We start from the raw sequence: 22,921 nt of genomic DNA, 5'->3' as shown, positions 1-22,921 counted from the left end.
TCACATTTTGTAACGATTTTACCATAACATTTATTTTTGCTATTTTTCGATTGACTTCTATGTGTAGATTTCATTGTCTTACCCTTGTGCCAGAACCAGACTTTTAATACAATTTTATTTATATCAGTTGTTTTATTTCCACCAAACTGAACAATTTTGCCACTAATAAAGTTGAATCAAAAGTCACCTTTACGAGACAACAGTGTCAGTAAAGGGCATGCTTGAGATGAAAAGACATTAAATGTGATGCATGCAGAAAAGACAATAACAATAAGGTAAATTTCACTTGTGTACATTACTCTAGGTGACAGTAAAAGTCCAAAGCAGACTTCTCTTTATGTCAGAAATCGAACAAAAGATTCAGAATCAAAATTAAGAAATGCTTTCTACTCTATTCATCACTCATTTGTGACCTGCAAGCAAATTAAACATGGCAATGATGTAAATACACAAAACCACTTGTTGTGAGTTGAGTCTTGATGGATATTGTTTCACGTGTCAGGAAAGCTCTCCCCTGTCCTGCTTTAAACAAAATAGAAGTATGATTCTCAAAAAACAATATGCTTTATTCAAAAACTTGCTTGAAGGTGCAAAATACTCTCAGCACATGACACAACAATGCACTATCCATAATCCTGTGTCCATCATGATTGTGCATGATTTGTGCCAAAATGTTTGTGTCTGTGGTTAAAACAAGATGTGCATGCACTGAGTAGTTGACTTAGTGCCTAGACTTAGAGTTAGTGAAAATGTCAGAGGTCTGGACTCTCAGGAGGTTTTGCCCGGGCATGAGCGTGGGTTTCACAGAACAGCTCATCATCTATGAAGTAGTATCCTTTCTGCTTCAGGTTTTCCTCACATTCTGTACACACAAAACAGTCCGGGTGACGAAGCTTATCCTGAACCTTCACAACCGTCCCACTGAGAAAACAGAGCCGATCAGAGAGAGAGACAAGAATGTTAAACTGGATTCATGAAATGCATCTCATGCATCTTCCTCTTAGCGTGTAGCTGATCCTTCACAAGTTTGGAATCATTATGTTTTTGTTTATTAAAAAAGATTGATCAAAAATAGAGTAAAAAATAATATTGTGAAATAATATTAGAATTGAAAATAACTGGTTTCTATTTTAACATATTTTAAAATGTCATGTTTTCCTGTGATTGCGAAGCTGAGTTTTCAGTAGATTACTCCTGTCTTCAGTGTCACATGATTTGATGCTCAAGAAACATTTCTTATTAATGTTGAAAACAGTTGTGCTGCTTTATATTTTAATATTACTATTTTTTTTCCTCAGGATTCTTCAATGACATTCAAAATAACAGCATTTATTTTAAAGGTGAATATTTTTTTTAACAAATTTCCCTATTGTTATTAACTGTCAACTTCTTTCAGAAACCAAAATATTCCTGATCCCAAACTTTTGAATGGTAGTGTACATTTATGATACATATCATAATCAGCCACAACATGAATTTTAATATCATACTGAATTTTTGGTGCATCTATAGACCATTTTGCAAGATGTAAACAACACTGGTCCAGAAGCACTTCCTGTTTCCGTTTTTTAACACATAAAAGCTGGGATCAAATACAACCAACAGAACATATAAAACTGAATCAAAAAGTTAAACAAACATCTTTAAGATGTTTTCTTTACATGTGAAATAAAGAAAACAGTTACAAACTGAAACAGGAAGTGTTTCTGGACCAGTGTTGTTTACATCTTGCAAAATGGTCTATAAAAGAAAAGAAACAAAGATTCTTGGTGGCTCGTCTTACCAAGAATGTTGTATTTAAATAAGTGTTTTGACAATGCAAAGGGCTCCGGTGAACTGACTTACACTATGCCGTTCCCACACTTATCACACATTGGTAACTTGTGCAAGTTCCCCGCAGGAGCAGATGGCCTGGTCGTGGGGGCACAGACTTTCCTTGTTACTAATGGACCTGTCAAAGATCAAAAAGATCTGAATTCCAGTAAACCATGTTTGTTAAAGGAGTAGTTCACTTTTTTTTTTTAAAAAAAACAAACTTTTGCTGATAATTTACTCACTCCCGTCATCCAAGATGTCCATGTCTTTCTTTCTTCAGTCGAAAAAGAAATTAAGGTTTTTGATGATAACATTCCAGGATTTGTCTCCATATAATGGACTTCAATGGGAACCAAACGGTTCAAGGTCCAAATGAGAGATTCAGTGCAGCTTCAAAGGGCTTTAAACAACACCAGACGATGAATAAGGGTCTCATCTAGCGAAACGATCGGTCATTTCAAAAATAAATAAAAAAAGTTTAAGTTTTATAAGCACAAATGCTCGCCTTTCTCTGTTCTGTGATGTGCGTTCGTGATTCTCCTGTTCAAACTTGTTCATCCAAATGAACAAATCTTTTTTCGAGTCATTACTCGAAGGGTGCAAGACCCTTGTTCATTGTCTGGTGTCGTTTAAAGCCCTTTGAAGCTGCACTGAAACTCTCATTTGGACCTTGAACCGTTTGGTTCCCATTGAAGTCCAGTATATGGAGAAAATCCTTGGAATGTTTTCATCAAAAACTGAAGAAATAAAGATGTGGACATCTTGGATGACATGGGGGTGAGTAAATTATCAGCAAAAGTTTTTTTTTTTGTTTTTTTGTTGTTTTTTTTTTTTTAAAGCGAACTACTCCTTTAAATAAATACAATCTCGATTTCCAAAGTACTGTTATACCCCAAACGTTGCAATTGATTCTATTATTTGTTTACAGAAGTTGAATGTGTTTCAGTATATTGGATCCGTGCATTTGGTCTTAAAGTGACAGCAGTTTAATATTCCTGCTGCTGTCTGTGTCATTGATGTACAAACAACAAAAGACAAAGAGAAAATTACCCACTGCTCTTTAGTATATTTAAATGTACTATAATAATCTATTTCTAATTTATACAGTGACAACTATACAGTTTTGTTTTATTTGATATCTTGTTGTTGATAGACTTGTTCTTTCTTTCTTGTTTTAAATCATTTATTTCACAGGTATACTATATTTGTTGCATGTTGTTTGCCAATAAATAAAGTTGTCTACTCATGCTACTTTCTCATCTCTTAATTTTAATACGTAATTTAGAGTACATTGTTGTTAAGAATAGCTGTGGGTCTGTTTGAAGCCTTCTATACAGTATTTCAGTGATCGTTATTGGCCGATACTGCTTCCAGTGACCGTTAGTCGGTTTGCACATTCTGTTTTTTGTTTGTTTGGCTTTTGTGTGCGAGCACCTAATGCCGACCCTAAATCTGCCTAAACCGCCACTGACATGTACAGTATACATTGCATCTATTCAGAACAGCATGTAACTAAACACAAACATAATTGGCAATTATGCCTTTTATCTAAAATATGTCAGAAATCTTGTATTTTTCAGAGAAACGCGAGCAACATGTAGCTCCGCTCCTTTTCAGCGTTGCGCTCGTTGTCTTTTGACTTCCGGTCTGTATTTTCACAGCGATCTTGCATAGGAATGAATGAACTGCTCGTAAAAAATTCCCGGTCGACATTTGTTAAGACATCTGCTTTACAATGCTTAACATTACAATGCTCATACCTTTTGTTTACTCTACAATAAGTAACTCTACAAAAACGGAAGTTCAAAGACAATATTCTAAAGATGACGATCGACGCCCACGTTTCTCTGGTGCATTTGTCTATATAGCACTATTTAGGCTACATGGCTAACCGAATGATTTAACTTTTTTGTGTCTCTTTATCATTACTGTTGAAACTGTTGAGGTTTTGTACAGAACATGTGTGTCATACCTTCACTTTTGATGAAGCTCTGTAAGGCTTTAAAGGATCCAGACTGTCTCGGTTCGTGGGGTTCGTCCTCATCTTCATTTCTCAGCATCCGATATACATCTGAATCCTCTATATTGCTAAGCTTCCTGGGACTAGACACACATAATTCCACGTATTCCCCTCCATAGAATCAAACTACCCCGCTTACAAAAATATTTTCTAACGTTCCCATTAAGTTATGAAAATGTCATTTCTTAATGTTCTATGAACGTTTAAAACTGTAAAGGGAACTGTAAAGGGAATTTAAAACGCTTAAGGGAACATTACATTTTATAATTTTGCTAACATTATAGGAATGTTCTCTGTACATTGTTACATACAAAAAAAAAAAAAAAAAAAACATTCCATGAAAGAATCTTTCTGTGCTAACATTTTGAGAACATTACTATTAAAGACAACGATAATGAACAATAATTCTATTAATGTTTACTGTTTGTAATGACTTTGAGATAACCTTGGCAAAATGTTAGCAGGGTATATGTTATATTTCAAATAATGATAACATTCTGTAACATTCACCTGTCTTGTTTGTTATGGATGAGGCCCTTGAGTTGTCCTTTTAGGGCATCCTGGATGTTACCTGAAGAGTAAAGGCCGATAGGGGAGTTGTAGGTTGGGCTCACCACCTGACGTGATTCATCAATGTTGGCTGCAGCCACAAAGGGTGAAGCCCTTCGATTATGGCCTGTTCCTATTGGTCTGTACTCCTGTCAGCCAAAATTATAAGCATCAAAGATAATAAGACTGTGCAGATATACATCATAATGTAAGCTATGAAGACACATACTTGTCTTTCTGCCTCTAGACTCATTTTAAATGGATTGGTTTTGTTGTCTTCAGTGACATTTGGTGACCACAGCTTAGTCTCTGGTCTGCAAAACAATAATGGGATCACATTTTTAATTACGTCTTGTTTTTCTTATTTGCTCTGAATACATTTTAGTCATGATAAATCTTGAAGTAGTTTTGGCATGTTAATAAAAATTGTTAATATATTTGGTTTTTGGATGGGTTACTGCATATACACAGACACTGCTATGAGCATGTGGTGCTGCTGCTGCATAAATAAACACACAAATCCCATATGCAGATCTAGACAGGTGGAGCTGTGGGAGGTGGAAGGTTTAGAGAAACTAATGGCACTATGCAGGACTAGCCTAAAGCAAACACTGAACAAGACTATTTAAATGTTGAGCAAGCGATCTCATTGGCCAGCTTGTGCCATGTGGTATTGGTGTTGTTGCATGTAAAGGACAATGTTGATGCAGTGTGCAGCAGTTAGTCAAGTTGTACTCAAGCATATTCACATGGACCTTTAGTTGACCTCTGACCTCTCAACAGTAAGTGTGAGCTGATAGGCGGCATTCTTGATTAGATTCTGAGCCTCACAGTGCATCATTTTTTCTGTAGAAACTCCATCTATCGCTAAAATGATGTCTCCAGGAGAGAGGTTGACACTGGAAGCTTTACTTCCTGGTGATATCTGAAAACACATAATAGAAGACAACATCAACAAAAGCTAATTAGTGTTAACAAATGGTTAAGCTGTCACATTGGTTCATATGGTTAATATAATTTGTTTTGTATTAATAATAATAATATACAGGTAGATCTACGGAGGCCTCCATGTAGTTCCGCCATTTTGAAAAACTATAATAGCAGAGAAGGACAAAAAGTACTCGGCGATGGGAGAAATTCCTACACATTGTCCCTTTAAAACTAAGCATTTAAAAATCATCAACCTAAAACATATTATTGGGAGATACAGAGTGACAACTGATATTTATGTGCATTTTATGCAAGTAGTCTGCTACACTATTATCAAGATATCATTGTTTTACACTGTAGACTCAAGTTTTATCTTAAATTTTGGCCATATAAATGGCCGCAACTGCACCAAATTGTTTTGCTCAATTTGTTTTTCCCCTCCTTCAGCATGAGTGCCATTCATCATACTAAATGAGCCATTAGAAGCCTGATGTATCAAATATGATACTCAACAAAAAATACACATGTAGTTGTGTGTTTATATGTAAGTCCTTGTCATCATTGGTATGTATCTGTGTAAACTACTCTACAGTAAACATGCTGGAGGAAATAACAGTCTCCAGAGCAGTTCTGCAGTCCTGCTGGAGCTCTAGAGATGAATTATATTAAACTACACATGCATTGCATTATTTTGACTTGCATTACATGAGCAGAATGGCATGTATACTGGTATAAGAACCAAATGTAAAGATGCATCCATCATATCAGTCATACATCAAGGCATGGTCCTGACTCCTGAGCTCTTTATCAGCAAGCAGAAAGAAGGATCAAGAACTCAATGTGTTTCTTAGTCTTGTATTCACTCATCCCAGATGTACTTTCAATAATGGAAACCAGCTATCCTATCTAAAAAAAGAAAGAAAATTATAATAAAAATAATAAATATTCTTTTTTTCATTCATTACTATATAAATATGAAAAAAAAATGAATATTACACAACATTTTAAATGAATGCAACTTTATGATGATCAGACCCCAAATAATGCTAATTAGAAAATGTATTAGAACATAATAGACTAAATCAAGCTGATTTTCAGGAAAACAAATAAGTTTTTTTTTTTTTTTTGGTCCCTGTTCTACAAAAACATATACCAGTATCCTTAACAACAACATTTAGTGAGGTTTATACAAATGGCAAAATGCGGCAAAAGTAATTTGCTCCAAAACTAGTGAAAGGCTAAATCAGTTTTAAACTTAATATCCCTCTCCTGCATCAGTTCCACACAGTCTGGAGGCCAACAAATCTCACTCTTACATTTTGATCTCATTCCAACCTCTGCTGGTAAAACATACTTTGATTAATAATGTCCAGGTTACAGTCCAGCTGTAAAGAAAAAAAAAAAAAAACAATTCCCAAGGCCCAGAGAGAGGACAGTAGAGTGTTTGACCAAAAATGGCTGCGCGATGTTAAGATTAGGTAACAGTGTCATGCTGAACCCACAGAGTGAGCAGAGAATGTTCCAAGTGTGAAATCTCATTAAAGCCAAGTAGAAATCCAAAACTAGAGCCGCACTGAGAACAAAAGCATAAAACCTCTGTGCAAACAGATCAGCACAATAACTTCATTGTGTATTTCAATACTGGATCTTTGATCACGTAATAGGTTGAAACCTTTTAAACATGGCAAAAGTTATTGAAACAATTCATTTTTTTGGAAAGGATGAAGAATAGGTTGATCATTGTGTGAAGACAAGTATGTGAATTTTAAGCCACTGTTTTGAAAGACTTATCCTTAAAGTGAGTTCACTCATATATTAAACTATAATCATTATTGCTTATGTTGTTCCATACCTGCATCACTTTCTTTCTTCCTTGGAACACAAAAGCCCCAGTCCTGTTTGGATAAGAGTAGTCACTTTTTGAGTTCCATGGAAGACAGAAAAATCACACAGGTTTGGAATGACATGATAACTTAATTTTTGGATGAACTATTCCTTTGAGGGTTGAAAGGACAGAGCTGTTTGAATAAATATGTGCTCCTATCTCTCTTTATTTTTCTTTTTGACTCTCGCTGACATTTGTTTAGATGTAGAATCCATAAATCCACTGCCACAACAGGTGTGAGGATCCAAATGTTAGTTCCAGCATGAATGATTCATCAACAATTTTAGCTACACACATGCACACAGTGCAACATAAATAGAGCAGGAGGACAGCCATTGTTCATAAAACATTCTCTTTATAAGGCATCTTATACGGCAAACCTCGAGTCATTTTTTAAATGTATAACAGAATTTGTTTTACACAGTCAAGTCACATTTCTTTTCTTTTACTCAACCTTGTGTTTTTTATTTTACGATTCCTTCTCTATTCAATATTCACTTTATTTTCATGCATTTTGAAGGGTCCTTTTCCCATTGAGCTATATAAATACAAATATATTTTAAACATTTTAAATTTGATATTTATATTTATATAATAATTATAAAATGTAATGTTCTAATTGAATTATATTGTTTTATATTATATTGCATGTATATTTTTCATGTATATACTATAATAATAATTATTATTATTTCTATTTTTGTTGTAATTATTATTATAGAATATGGGAATTAATCAATGAGAAACATTATATTCATAGGGCATATGAACACACACTTCCTGAAGCAGTGATTCAGCAGTCAAGTCTGCCATCAGATAAGTGTATTTTTTAGATCTATATGGGTGATGTAAGATGCTATTTCTATAAATCAGTCAGCTGCCCTTTTGAACATTAAAAAAGTTCTTATAACAAACAATGACCTTTTGTTTTTCACGGAATTAAAACAAAATCCTACACAGGTAAATGCTCACTCACTTTGGCGACGGTGAATGGTTGGCTGAAGTCTTGTCCTCCAATAAGTCGAAAGCCCCACGGTGCGGGTCCATCCAGCACAACAGTGAACGGCATATCCACAGCAGGTGTGTGTGTGTCGAGAGTGATGATGTGTTCAGTTCTGAATCCTTTTGAGCAGAGTGAAGACCACTCCTCCAGAGTGAGGGCTATCTCTCTCTTTCTATCTTTCTCTCTCACTTTTTTTGAATAATGCTCTTCCCTCTCTATCTCTCTATTCATCACTGTTTCCATCTCATCTCCCTCTGCTCCCTTCCATTAAATTATCATTTACTTTCTACATTTCTATGCTACTCTCTCCATATCCATTTACATCTTAATCTATCTTATCACAACTAATCATAACCACATCAATTCTATATCAGAACAATTCAGTAATGTTAAGTATACCAAGCCATATCTACTCTTTTGTTTTCAGAAAGATCTTCTGTTTTTTTCCCAGTGGGATTGGGAGTTCACCCAAAAATGAAAACTCTGTCATCATTTACTCACCCTCAAGTTGTTACAAACCTGTTTGATTTGCTACAAAAGAAGATATTTTGAAAAATGTCAGTAACCAAACAGTTGATGGGCCCCATTGACTTCAATATGGAAAAGAAAAATAACATGTCCCCATCAACTGTCCCTGTTTGGTTACCGACATTCTTAAAAATATCTTCCTATGTGTTTATTAGAATAAAGAAATTTGGATACACTTTATTTCAATATTCCACTTTAGACATTCTACTAACTATAAGTAACTTTTCAACTACTACATGTCAATTAACTCTCATTAGCGTATTAGTAGACTGTTATATATGGTTCGGGTTAGTAGAATAAATTTACTACTAATAGTAGAATAAATGTCCGTTGGGGGACCAACAAAATGATGTGTTAGCAAATATTAAGCAAACAGTCTACTAATACTGTCACAATGGAAGACAGGGAGCAAATGCAAGTAAACTCAGTTTACTGTATTTGGTGCATCACAGGAGAGTGAAGACGGGTGGCGGAGGGACTTCGATGGTCAGATCCAGATGGCAGGTGCAGTGGTGAAGTGAACCAGTGAAACGTGATGGTAATCCAAAAACACAGAGCAATATCCACAGAGAACACAGAATTGGAACACTGGAGCACAAGACTGGAATGCAGACACGGGAGACAAACAATGACCTGACAAAGGGGATAAGGCAATAGTGAGTATATAAAGGGTGAGGAGATTGATTACAGCTGGTGATGTGATCGGAGGGGACCGCGACCTCGGATTCCAGACTGGGAAAAATTGGTGGCTGGTAACCTAAACTACACTCAAACGGAGATAGACTCATGGACGACACTGGTAACACGTTGTGGGTGTACTCCAACATGGACAGTTGTTGGCTCCATGAGGAAGGATTCTTGGAAACCAAACATCGCAATACCCTCTCCAGATCCTGGTTGGCCTTCTCAATTTGGCCATTGCTCTGGGGATGAAACCCTGAAGACAGACTAACAGTTGCTCCCAGTAACTTACAAAACTCTTGCCAAAATTTGGACACAAACTGGAGTCCTCTGTTGGAGACCATGTCCATCAGGAGGCTGTCTCCTTAGCTGAAGGAAATTTGGGTAAGGGAATAAAGTGAGCCGCCTTCGAGAACCGGTCCACCACGGTCAAAATGACTGTGTTACCCTGGGAGGGCGGGAGAGCAGTAAAATCTTGTGCGATATGGGACCAGGGTCTCAATGGGACAGGCAGTGGTTGAAGTAACCCATCTGGGGGTCAATTGGAAGTCTTACCAGTGGAACAAACCAAGCAAGCCAAAACAAAACTGTGAATGTCACGAGCCATAAGTGCCCCCCAGAATCGTTGCTTGACTAAAAAGCTAGTGCGGTTAACTCCTGGATAACAAGCCATATTAGAGCAATGACCCAACTGAATGGCGTCAGAATGTAAACCCTCCGGCACAAATAAGCGATTCAGTGGGAAACCGGTCGAAGGGGCTACCATCTTGACCTTCGATTCAACCCCCCATGGTAGCGTTGAGACAAATAGGGTCTCAGGTAAAATGCACTCGTGAGTAAACGAGCGTTCGGAATGGACAAAAATATGAGATTTGGAGTCGATTTTGATATTCCGATAGAAATCAAAACGACCGAAAAGAAGTGCCCACCCAGCCTGCCTGGATTTCAATCTTTTGGCAATTCTGATGTATTCTAGGTTCTAGTGATCAGTCCAGACGATACAAGGTACCCCCAACCCCTCTAACCAGTGATGCTATTCCTCCAAAGCTAACTTGACTGGCAACAACTCTTTGTTACCAATGTCATAATTACATTCAGCTAGGGATAAGGGATTCAGCAAGACAGTCAGAGACGCAGCTAGTTGGCTGAAGTTGCGAATAAAACACCGGTAGAAGTTGGCGAACCCCAGAAACCTCTGTAGGGCCTTAGGGGAATCTGGGCTTGGCCACTCTACCACAGCCTTAACCTTCTCAGAGTCCATACGCACTCCTTCAGACGAGATGATGTACTCTAGGAAAGGAACAGACAGTCTTGCAGCACGTAATTGACGAGGGCCTGGAAGACCTGCTGTGGAGTTGGACAGCCAGGACGGCATGACCAAGTATTCAAAGAGCTCTTGACAGTTGAGTGCGTGTTACTGGGCAGTAGTAAGCGTAGTGGCCCGCCCCTCCGCAATAGAGGCAAAGGCCCTGGAATCTCCGCCTCTCCCTCTCCCAATGGGAAAGTCGAGCTCGCCCTACCTGCATAGATTTGTGATCCTAGACAGAGCTGACCACGTCCCTGCCACTGATCCATGGACCCTCGGCTTCTCCATGTGTGCGGGTGGACGTGACCCATCGCTCGACTCGTTACAGTCGGGAATCCACCCGTAGGGCCAACACAATGAGTCCGTTGAGTGAAGTTTGGAGGTCCAGGGTGTAGATTGCCCCCTCGTTCCATTGACACTCTGACACTAGGGTGAAACCGATTTCTCTCCTTGACGCAGATCGACGAGTACTCTGGCTGCCTCTCACCCGGCAATGGGCCGATTGAAAACCTGCCTCATCTCAGTGGAGAGTGTCTGGAACGAGGCACAGCATGGGTCTTGGTTCTCCCACACCGCCACTCTCCCAGTCAGCAAAGTCAGCATGAATGTGACCATGGGCCGCTCTGTGCTTAAAGTCCTGGGTTGGAGGGCAAAATGCATAGAGCAACTAGGTAGAAACGCTCTACAGTAAGTAGGCTCACCGGAATAGGACTCTGGAACTGGTAGGCGGGGTTTCGATTGGGAAGGATCCTCTGATGGTGTGGGGGAAACTGCTGGCATGGGCGGTGCAGTGGGAGCTCACAGGAGTTGGATTTGCTGGGTGGGCTCGGACACCTGAGCCACCAGGGACTGGACAGTGCGACCCGTGTCATTCAAATTTCTCTCCTGGGAATCCATCCGGCGGACACTATGGTGAACAAAATCCTCGAGTGATGCCGATGAGACACTCGCTGTTTCCATTGCTTGGTCAGATCGTTCTGTCATAATGGGAGACAGGAAGCAAATGCAAGCAAACTCAGTTTTTATTTCGTGCATCACAAAATTCCAGACAGGAGAGGGAAGATGGGTGGCACAGGGACTTGATCCTCGATTGTCAGAACCAGATGGCATGTGCAGTGATGAAGTGAACCAGTGAAACGTGATCCAAATCCAATCCAAAACCACAGAACAACATCTACTGAGAACATGGACCAGTAACACTGAAGCACAAGACTGAAACGCCAACACGGAAGACATCAAACAACGATCTGACAAAGGGGATAAGGCAACAGTGAGTATATAAAGAAAAAGGAGACTGATTGCAGCTGGTGATGTGATCGCGATCAGCTGTCGCTGATCAGACAATGACACTCATTCACGCCCACTACACATGCACGCTTACACAACAACATAAACACAAGATGAGAAGGAACAATGAATTTGTATACCGTGACAAATCCTCTAATGACAGTTAGTTGATATGTAGTTGCAAACTCACTTATAGTTAGAATGTCTAAAGTGGACTATCGAAATAAGGTGTTACCAGAAATTTATACACGTTTGGAACAACTTGAAGGTGAGTAAATCGTGACAGAATTTTCATTTTTTTACATTTCATTTTCATAACTATCCCTTTAAGGAAAGAGTCTTCACAATGAAATTATCAAAAATGGTCTGCATTTGTTTTAGGACATAGCCACAAATATTTGTTTTTACCTTGAAATTATTAATTGATTGATTGATTGATAGTTTGCTGGTTAGCTTACACATTAGCCTGGATACTTGTTATGTAATTCGTTTACATTGAATGAAAGAAAATATTCTGGACAACGCTAAAGTGTTCTGTAATTTTTTTCCTGGATATCCGATTCCTGGATTTATGGATATCCGGTTCCTGCCTCCTTCTTCCCTGAACTTTGCTACACATACAAATGGTTTCCTCAATCTACAGTAGGTGACTTACTCTGTAACTTCCAAGAAAAGGGACTTTATTTAATAAGTCTAAGTGGTCATATAAAGGGTCTTGATTGGAATGTTGTTCCAGGATAAAATCAAGTTAATCCATAAAATGGCAAGTTAAGCAATTTTAGATTAAAATTGTTAACGAATTACCAAAAATGAATTACCGAATATAGCCAAGGTGTGCCCATATTTGTCCAGCCTATAAGGTTTAAGCATTAGTTCAATATTCCCTTTTCTGTTATTATAAGGTGGTCCTTCTGATCTTAGATAACAGCTACACAGAAACATTGACCTCACTGCCATGCATCCATCAGAGGTAGAGGCAGGACTCTCTGGTTCTCGTGGTGGGCCGGGTGCTTGTATATGGGCCTGGAGACAGAGCTCGCTACTTCTGCCCTTATTTGGTGAGTGTACGAAGTGGAGACTTGTGAGGTCTCACAGGCACATTCTTTTATTACCAATCTGGATTTCTCTGTATATCACAAGTTAAGAAGAGCCCTGTTCAGTTTCTCTCATTTTTACATATTCTCCTCTCATGTGGCCTGCTTTTATACTCCTACTTTGTTGATAAAGTAATAATAAACATGAGGCAGTGGACATGGATCCAAATATAAACTCTGTTCTGTTTCCTTCCACCGATTTTTTATTTTTTTTTCCAGGCACAAACAGTTGGGCTTCCTCCATCTCCCGTCTTATCAATTCCTCCATCTTTTAGTTCAGTCAGCTTTGCATATATACAAATAAATCACATAACGCTGTCATAATAGACGTTTCTAGCTCTTTAACATCAGAGTAACAATGTAACCCCAAAGACATTGAAAGGAATTGGACTTCAATAGGCCTGATTGATTTATTCCACAAAAGGTTTTTGGGGATATGGCCAAACGAAATAAGTCAATGATAATAAGTCAGATGTTCATATTTCTCTGGCTACAGCTTTAAAGCCTTGACCTGTGTGTTATGTTTTAGTAATGTTTTTGTGTGTGTGTGTGTGTGTGTGTGTGTGGACAAAACATCATTGTAATGATAATAATTAAGAGCTCTTGCTAACTGTAGCCTTTTTTCCCCTATTTGTAGTGGTGATGAGTGGTACCCGGTTGCAGAAAAAAAGTTGCTCTTCTATCAGCTTAAATCAGCCATTCTTTGTAAACCCTAGAAATGGTTGCGCGCGAAAATCCCAGTAACTGAGTAGAGTGTGATACCAGCCCGTTTTCATCCCAAGGCGTCATATACTGATGCTTTTGCCAATGCGTATACATCCAACGCACATGGCACCCTTTAGCGTCAATATGAGACGTACATACATATGGGCCAAAAGGCGCCTCCTAGTGGTCTAACCCTAACTCTACCCCAGACCTAAACCTACAATAACCAAAGCGTGTTATATTGACGCTAAAGTGTGGATGTATATGCATTGGCAATAGCATCAGTATATGACGCCTTGGGATGAGAATCCGTTGGAAATAGTCAGCCCGTCTGGCACCAACAACCATGCCACGCTCAAAATTGCTTAAATCACCTTTCTTTCCCATTCTGATTTTCAGTTAGGAGTTCAGGAGATTGTCTTGACCAGGACCACACCCCTAAATGCATTGAAGCAACTGCCATGTGATTGGTTGACTAGATAATTGCATTAATGAGAAATTGGACAGGTGTGGAGTGTATGCACTTTTAGCTGTGAAAAGAGAAATATAAAAAGGTTGCAAAATACTTGAAATGAATCCACAAATTAAAATACCATTATTGGATAAACAGTGGATAAACAGAATCCTAAACAACTGAGCAGAAGTTTATTGGATATAGAAAAAAAGAGCAGAGACAGAGGGAGAGAGATAAATATAATAAAATGAAAATAATAAAGAAGGAGAAAGCTTTATTTGAAAGTGAGCAGGTTAAAGATCCTCTTAAGCTCAGCAGTTCATCAAGCATACACACACACACACACACGAATCAAATAACACCATAGTGTTAACTCAAACACTATATGCCTATAAAGAGGCAAAACAATATCCTACAAAAAAATCCACTGTCTTTAGTAGTGGCGAGTAGTTTGTGGCTGTAGCAAAGGCAAACAGTGACTGCAGTTTAACTACAGTGTGCATCCGTATCCATCCTGTGCTGAAGAAAGTCCTTTATTAGTCCCAAAAATTTTCTTTGCTTATTTCTTTTTTGCATACATTTTTTTTTGCACCACAGAAGTTGGGTATGTAGAACAAATTTGGCTCATGGGATGAAGTATAAATGATTAAAAAACAGATGAAAGAAACCAAACGTGTGAAAGGAAAGCTTTATAATGGAAGTGAAACTCATGTACATACAAAATGACATATAAAGTATCAGCAAACACAGCTGTGAAGCTGGAAAATGCATACAGTGTTTAAAATATTTAAAGCTGAAGCGTGTAATGTTTTCCACAACATGCAGTTTTCCAAAACCCTTCCCATCAGCCATTGGACCGCTAAACAGATAAGCATATCATTCTTACGCACTTCAACTTTAAAGAAAACAAAATTAATAGAACTAATAAATGTTTAAGGTGCTTTAAGATTGCTCTGCTGTCTGTGAAATTCATTGACACACTTTTCCATATACTGAATATACGTACTTGTAAAAACCGATGCAACACAATGTTTTCACATGAGAACACAAGTGATACACTTCGTGCAGAAAATACTGATATACAAATCATTCAGAAACGAAACATGAACAACATTCATCAAAGACCAACAACTCTCTCTATTGCGTAATACGATACGATCTCTATATGAGTCAATCTCATGAGAAATGTGGCAGATAAAATGTGGCATAAATTTAAGTATTATACCACAGATCAAACTTTCAAAAAAAAGTGAAAATTGAGAAATTACCTTTTAGATAAATTAGTTAATTTAGGTTAACAAAAAAATAATAATAATACAAAATAATTAAATATTATAACAGGCTCTACTTCTTGTTGTAACATTGTTGCCATTCATTACTAAACCAGCAATGATTTACATGTTTGTTTTTTACTGTATGAAAGTCAGGTGGTTCACTGACACCTGGTTTACAATTCTAAAACTCAGTCCATTCAAAAAATTCTCAAGTAAACATTAAAAAACATGTTCATTAATCAAATATTTGTTACCAAATTCCATAAAAGCATCTTTCCTTTCCATAATGTCAATGCAATATACAAATACCCACAATGCACTGATAATTATACAAACATTACCCTATATGAAAGATTGCCACTTAAACAATGGCAACATTTCTCCATGAGTGTTAATTTGTAATTCTGTATGGCAAAGGTAGGGGTGAATTCAGGATGATTGGGACATTTTTTGCCACTGAGAAGACTTGGAAAAAGTGAATTCACCCCATAGTTAACTATACAATTAATGGTTAAAACACATCTGTTTCTATCACTTCCTTATTTTGGCCACACAAGGGGAATTAACAATTTTAGAATTGTCCATGACATCACTTGTAGCTCATTTTAAAGAAACTATACATCATCATCTATAACCAGTGGTCTCTATATTGCTATTAACCGTGTATACTGTTTATTACACTACACACAGATATACACACACACTCAGTTTAACACTGATGCCTGGGGTTTCACCTCAGAACCATTTATACTGTTCTACTGACCTCACTCAATACCATGCTACCTGAATCCTCACCGTACCAACTTTACTACATCCTGGAAAATAACAAAATGTCAAAATAGCAGATAAAGGAACAGTGAGGAGATTGTGTGATGGCACAAAAGGTGCTCAAAGTGAAATTAATTTCAGTGGTTTGTCTGTGCAGAAATGGCAGAGCTAAAAATGTTGTGTTGTGTTTGTGAACACACTCACACATAAAGACACACGCACACACACTTTCTCAAAGGTGAGGTGCCTCATTGGCCCTACACAGTAGGCACTGGAGTGGCTGTATTTGTGCCATTGTTTCCTCTTTGTTAAAGCGTTTTAACATAGTTTCCTGGGAAAGTTCCGAATAAATTGGTTCTACGAGAGGTACCTGAAAACAAAGACACAGACAAGACGATTATGAGCAATACAGTACGATGAACAGTTTTAACCAACATGATATAGTCAAAACATGTCATTAAACTTGTTTTCATAATTACATTTACTCGGGAATTCTTGATTCTGATTGGTCAATCACATTATTTGGTCAAATATTTTTGTACAATGATTGTATAACTGAGAACTGGCCAAAGTAACTGATTTCTTATAACTAGCGGTGCAGGTAAAATAAAATATCTTCAACTCAAATCGTCTGTCCGATATTTTTTAATTAGTAATAACACTAGGTCTGAAATAACATGGTTCGTACAGAAACTGTAAAATCTAATTCCAAGAATTTCAAGAACTTTTTTTTTCAAGGGCTGATTTTTTTCTCCATTGGAATATGTGATTGACTTGAAGAAAAAAAGCTGCACTTGGATATTTAAATTAGCAATATCACGCACATAGCCATGTGAAATGCCTCTATATCTATATAAGACGGGCTGCAGCATTAATTTTGTGTGATAAGATTGTTTTATCGATACAATTTAAAAACAAATTCCCATATATTGTCTTTTAATAATTCAAGCTTTTCAAGTACTTCAAAGTTTTCAAAGGTTTTCCAGGACTTAAATTTTCAAAAAGTCAAATTCAAGTACTTAAATTAAGCACCTTGTATGAACCCTGAAACAAGTACAGCCTGCCACATAAAAACCCTTTAGTATATCAACTACAGATCAAAAGTTTGGGGTCAATATGATGTTTTTAAAAATAACTCCTAAAAAAGAAAAAGAAAAAAACAAACAGTAAAAACATTAATATTGTGAAATATTATTACAATTTAAAATAACTGTCCATTTGAATGTATTTTAAAAAGTATTTATTCCTGTAATAGCAGCTAAAAACAGTTGAGTGGCTTAATATATACAGTGTATATATATATATATATATATATATATATATATATACATATATATATATATATATATATATATATATACAGTATATATATATATATATATATATATATATATATATACTGTATATATATATACAGTATATATATATATATATATATATATATATATATATATATACTGTATATATATATACTGTATATATATATATATTAATCCTTGATACATTATTTTCGGGATTATTTTATGAATATAAAGTTCAAAAGAATAGCTTTCAAGCAAGTCTTGTTAATTGAAATGATATACCATTTGGAGAGGTGCTGTAGCTTTATAAAAGACATACCCACAAACCAGCCATCGTCACATTTCTCTATGACATCAACAATGTCCCCCTCCTTCAGCTCCAGCTCATCCTCATTACGAGGGACATAGTTGTAGACAGCTTGGAAGCTTGAGCAACATTAAAATAATGTTTTTAAAATGTGCTGTTTACGGTTGGACAGTGAATAAACAAACACAAACAACGTCAACAACTGTAAAATGTACTTACGGCTCACCACCTGCATTCTGGGAATCCTGCATCATTTTCTAAGAGATAGAGAAAAAGAGTGGAAAGTGTCACTCACTATAGTGTGTATGTAACACTTTAAAGCGTCAGAATATCATGCCAAATCCAGGCACATGATGTCATTCTATGAGTCGTCATCACAGAACCTGTTGTTACAATACACACATTGAGGAAATCCACCCATGATGCGACCGGAGGGCTATAAAAGAGATTAGAAAGGGGTTCATTTGCCAGTCTGCACTGGTGCTAGTGTCACAGCACACTCCATCCTACCCTTCGTGCTCTACTGGGTGATAAACAGGGAGATAAACAGCGCCTCCTGGTGGAAATGGGGCTACGTGGTGGTTTACCCTCAACCACCACTTCCTGCCTATAAACTGTCTGCAAGAATCAAATGCAAGGCAACCAATCAGAGATCAGCATTCTCGTACAAAATCCATTGCTGGCTTTGAGATTAAGACTGTATGAGGTTATAAATAATGCTGTGTTAATTCCATTTCAGTTTTAGTAGTGATTCCAAAATCTTGAATTATTAGGGATTTGATAAGTACAGTCCAAGTACAGTTTGGGCAAGTAAGAGACACAGACATGCAAAAACACACCTGTCTCACTTGCACTATATGGACCCTTGACACGTATTTAAAATAATGAATGTAAGTACTATTCATTCAGTTTGTCGATCATTCAACCAACAAAACTATTAAAATCAAATTTGAAGTGAACAAAAAATAGAGAAAGAATGGATTGGACCCATTGTCATTAAAAAAAACCATACGTTATTTTCTGATGTAGACAATACAGTTTTATAACAGGTTCTTGGCTACTGGCTACTGGCTGTTAAGCTAAAAATAAGGACAGGTATATTAAAAATCTGTCTGACATTGATAATATTCATGTTATGGCTGAATATTGATAAAATGCTGATATTAAAATTATGTACTTTAAAAAAAAAAAAAAAAAACACTAAGTCAATCATTTTAAATGCTGAATTTGGGCATTAAAATGGATGTTCATTTTGAGATTTGAGAATACTAGATTAAATTAATTTGTTTAATTTGTAATAAATGTAAAAATAGGGACTACAAAATAAGTCTCTAAAAGCAGTTGATAACCGATATAGTGAAATATTTTAAATACCAACAGAAAACAGCATAAAGGCACAAAGTGGTCCATATGTTCTTGCTTGGTCCTGGTCACAGTGAACTGTGTGAAAAGAGCAGCTTGTGACATTTCTATTGCAGGTTAGGAACAATATGAGGTTTATCCGTGCACATTTTTAATTCCCTCGTAATTTTAAATCAAAATAACTTCTCCTCCCTTTCACAACAACATCTCTACTCTGATGGGCTGTACAACCACTCACATGAGAACCCAACAAGAGCGAACAACAACGATCCGATCAGTTTCTGATGGAAAAATTCAAGTCCCGTCCAAAATTGTTTCTTATTTGAGAAGCCATTTCAATTAGATATACTACAATAGGGAAGAAAAGACCATCATAAAGTCTTGTCATTTGTATTAAATTAATATGTTTCTATTGCTCACATACATAGCCTTTGTGTTTTTTTTTTTCTGAAGGTCCAGGGTTAATATCCACAAATTAAATGACTATTAATGTTTGTTTAATGTCAAAATGTCGCACATCAATACACACGTGCATGCACCACACGTCACCCCTGAAACCACTGTTTTGTACATTCTTTTTACCTTAATCTTAGGAGACCGAGGTTGTGAACGTGGGGAGAGAGGAGAAATAGATGTAGAGGATGGGGGGGTGGATGGTGAGGGCTGAGTGGAGACTACAGGTACAGAGGAGGGAGGATGTGAGGAAAGGAGTGTAGGAGAACTGGGAGGAGAAGGTGGAATTTTAGGGGATGGGATGCGGTCTGAAGAAGATGGAGGAGGAGAAGGAGTGGAGGGTGGCGAGGCTGGAATAGTTGGCAGAAGAGGCTGGCAGGAAGAATAAAGAGGTGGATGGAAAGATGGAATAGGAGATGAAGGAGGAGATGGTGGGATTGGCGAGAGATGAGGAGAGGAGGGAGGAGAAGGAGAGTGGGAGGAGGGGATATTTGAGAAAATAGGAGTGGAAGTAGGAGAGGATAGCTGAGGAACAACAGAAGAAAGAAGTGCTTGCGGAAATGAGGGAGGAGGAGGAGAAGGAGGAGGAGATGAAATGTATCGATTATTATAAGGCATAGAAGAGCCCGAAGAAGGATTAACGTTAAGAGTCGCTGAAGGAGGAGGAAGAGGGATTGGGGAGTTTGGAGGAGACAGAGGAAGAGAAAGAGGAGTGGAGAGAGAGGGAGGGAGAGGAGTGTCTGAAGGGGACGAAACAACTGAGGCTTGGAGGATAGAGGAGGAATAGGGCACCAAAGGAAGAGGTGAAGAAATAGAACATTGAAAAGGTTTGGAAAAAGACGGTGGACAACAGTGAACACCAGAGGAAGATGATTCAATTTGTGGAGGAGAAAAGCTAGTGGAGGACAGAGGGGTGGGGGAGGAGGAGAAGGGGAGAGATGGAGTGATGGAGGAGGAGTCAGCCTGGCAAAGAGAAGGACAAAGCTGAAACTACTGAAGTGAACTACTTTTTACAACTGTAAGCCTGGCTGTCAAAATTTCACAAAAGACTAGTGTGACAAAGACTATTTAAAGGGGCCATATCATGGAAAACAGGACTTTCCTCTATCTTTTGAAATGGAATTAAAGTAGACTATATTTCTATTCAGAAATCTTCTAAAACCTTCAATGTTTACTTTTCTACAACTATTCAGTATCCGGAAGTTTAGCACGTCCAGAAATGGGAAAGTAATAAGGATAACGCAGGATTGGTGAATATCTGATGATACCACAGGAAACTGGACATATCTTCATAAATCTTTTTCCAAAGGACCCTGACAGAAAAGCCAAAACCCATAAATGATAAATATAACAGGAAATATAATCATTCTTATTCTATGAGAAAAGGGAAGTCCACACCACAACTAATGGCTCAGGTGAACGAACACAATAACATTTTTTTTTTTAACTGATGAACAATATAAATTTTGACTGCCAATCAGAATCCCCTTGACTTTAAAATGTTTGAGCATTTAAAGTGGCAGACAACAATAACTACAGTGCACACTTATAATACAACAGAAAGTTATCGTCTACGGGTGTGTGGATGCTAGTTAGGGTTAAAGTTAAGTTTATAGTTATGGTTCTTGGTGTGAAGAGGCTAATAAGGTTCAGATGCAAAACCAGTCTGTTTAAGAAACACTGAAAAACACTATACATATGAACTTTGGAGAATTAATATTATATATGTTTTACAAATATGTTGGATATGGCCCCTTTAATTTAGTCAAAGAACATGCAAATAATATATTTTTTTCAGAATTGACAAAAAGAAAAAAATTATACCATTAAACTTAAGACCTGTTCAAACCGGGACGAATTTCACGCGCGTTATTCGCCGACGTTTAACGCCTCGTGACTAAACAAAGGGCACCAATGTGAGTGTTCACACCGATGCTTATAACGCCACGCGTAAAAGCGTAATTTTTTAAAAAAACGCCCCGTTTTTTTGTTTTTGTTTGATGCGCCACGATAAAAACTATCCGACCAATGAAGTTGGCGCTTTTGCTCACGTGTTTGGAGCTTCTGAAGAGACAGTAAAACACAACTTGGGGGCGCTCAAACACAAAACGGTCTTGCCAAGCACACATATGCAGTGCGGTGAAGAAGATGTACGCGTCGCCGTCTACACAGCCAGGAAGAAATAAGACAAGGAAGATGCAAGGCAAGATGAATGTAGAGCTGCTGTTCTCATTGGTGTTAGAACATAAAGAACTAAATGACAAACGTGACGGGGACTACACACATCTTGATAAAAGATAACTGTTATGGTGTGGTATTGCATTGGCAAATGGGCACCATCTAATGTCAGGGAATGAATTTGCATGTTCACTCGGCTCTTCGTCAGCGAAAATCGCTTGGGTGTGAACACAAAAAACGCTGACGAATAACGTGCGATGATATTCGTCCCGGTGTGTACGGGCCTTTAAGGTTTAACAGTTTTTTACTCTCGGCAAACAACCAGACTATCATGCTTCTGTCACACTGCATGTTGCACCTCTTTTTTTGAAACAGCCTCCAAGGCTGATCTGCTGACTGTTTCATCATCCTCTTCCTGTATGTACAACTCCGGAAGCTCCTCCCATTTTAGTGCAGCTACTGGACTGTAAAACTCTGTTTTCTCATTCAAAATGACTGACAGCAGCTCCTCAGCCTTTTTCTCACAGATATCATGATGTTTATCCAATTTATTTTCTGATTTGTGGCTTGAACTGATATCAGGTAATACATCTTGAATAGGTATGTTTTTCGATCGATTGGTCAAACTGCATTGAAGTTCATTATGGAGTTGATTTTTTAGAAACGTCAGCGTAAGCTCACCATATGGGTCATGTTCGCTTATTGGCCTAGATGGGTCATAGCTTTGTTTCAAGCTGTGCTCCTTTACATACATATCTTCTAAGAGCTTTTTGCCATCATGCTCCTTTCGTTTAGTTCTTAACAGCTCCTGATTACAGTCTGTGATCCATTTCATGGGTAAACTGAAAGTTTCTTTTACATCTATGTCTGTTGGTTTATCTCTGTAAATAAGTTCATGTGAAACATTTGAGGACTCTGAAGTGATTGGTCCATGGCTGAAAAAAGGGGAGGAAAGGTTTTGCGGTGGGGTAACCCTTTTCACAAGTGGCGCAGGGGATTGGAGGCATTTGTATTGTAGGTG

General features: G+C 37.6%; 2 protein-coding genes across 23 annotated transcripts in view; both read right to left on the bottom strand.

The window, feature by feature from the left end:
- Positions 1 to 120: 120 nt before the first annotated feature.
- On the bottom strand, positions 121 to 8,410 carry pdlim3a (PDZ and LIM domain 3a). Of its 2 annotated transcripts, none has more exons than XM_039691549.2 (7): positions 8,176 to 8,410; positions 5,158 to 5,309; positions 4,614 to 4,698; positions 4,346 to 4,533; positions 3,788 to 3,918; positions 1,846 to 1,951; positions 121 to 921 (listed from the first exon to the last, which is right to left on the bottom strand). In XM_039691549.2, exons 1-7 carry the CDS (start codon positions 8,266 to 8,268, stop codon positions 753 to 755), a joined length of 924 nt encoding a protein of 307 aa, XP_039547483.2. In that variant the 5' UTR covers positions 8,269 to 8,410; the 3' UTR covers positions 121 to 752. The 2 variants fall into 2 exon arrangements, with proteins under 2 accessions (XP_039547483.2, XP_088988522.1); XM_089132396.1 differs by lacking the exon at positions 8,176 to 8,410 and adding an exon at positions 7,167 to 7,203.
- Positions 8,411 to 14,429: 6,019 nt separating this feature from the next.
- The window catches only part of sorbs2a (sorbin and SH3 domain containing 2a), a 153,746-nt gene continuing 145,254 nt past the window's right edge, over positions 14,430 to 22,921 (bottom strand). For 20 of the 21 annotated variants that reach the window (XM_089132388.1, XM_039691305.2, XM_039691348.2 and 17 more), the window contains 3 exons: positions 18,127 to 18,164; positions 17,920 to 18,026; positions 14,430 to 16,669 (listed from right to left, as the gene is read on the bottom strand). In XM_089132388.1, the coding sequence (XP_088988514.1) occupies positions 16,608 to 16,669; positions 17,920 to 18,026; positions 18,127 to 18,164 (207 nt within the window). In that variant the 3' untranslated portion in view covers positions 14,430 to 16,607. The remainder of the gene's footprint in view (positions 16,670 to 17,919; positions 18,027 to 18,126; positions 18,165 to 22,921) is intronic. The other variant, XM_039691358.2, reaches the window with a different exon arrangement.

Source organism: Pimephales promelas, chromosome 6 (genome assembly GCF_988280905.1).
Source record: "Pimephales promelas chromosome 6, fPimPro1.hap1.1, whole genome shotgun sequence".
Classification (NCBI taxonomy): Eukaryota; Metazoa; Chordata; class Actinopteri; order Cypriniformes; family Leuciscidae; genus Pimephales; species Pimephales promelas.
This window is presented reverse-complemented; position numbering and strand designations above follow the sequence as displayed.

Excerpts from the sequence above, each read along its gene's own strand:
- pdlim3a (XM_039691549.2), bottom strand. The coding sequence starts at position 8,268 with ATGCCGTTCACTGTTGTGCTGGATGGACCCGCACCGTGGGGCTTTCGA. Across the intron at positions 5,310-8,175 it reads AACCATTCACCGTCGCCAAA|ATATCACCAGGAAGTAAAGC; the intron begins GTGAGTGAGCAT and ends ATGTGTTTTCAG. Across the intron at positions 4,534-4,613 it reads GTCTAGAGGCAGAAAGACAA|GAGTACAGACCAATAGGAAC; the intron begins GTATGTGTCTTC and ends TTTGGCTGACAG.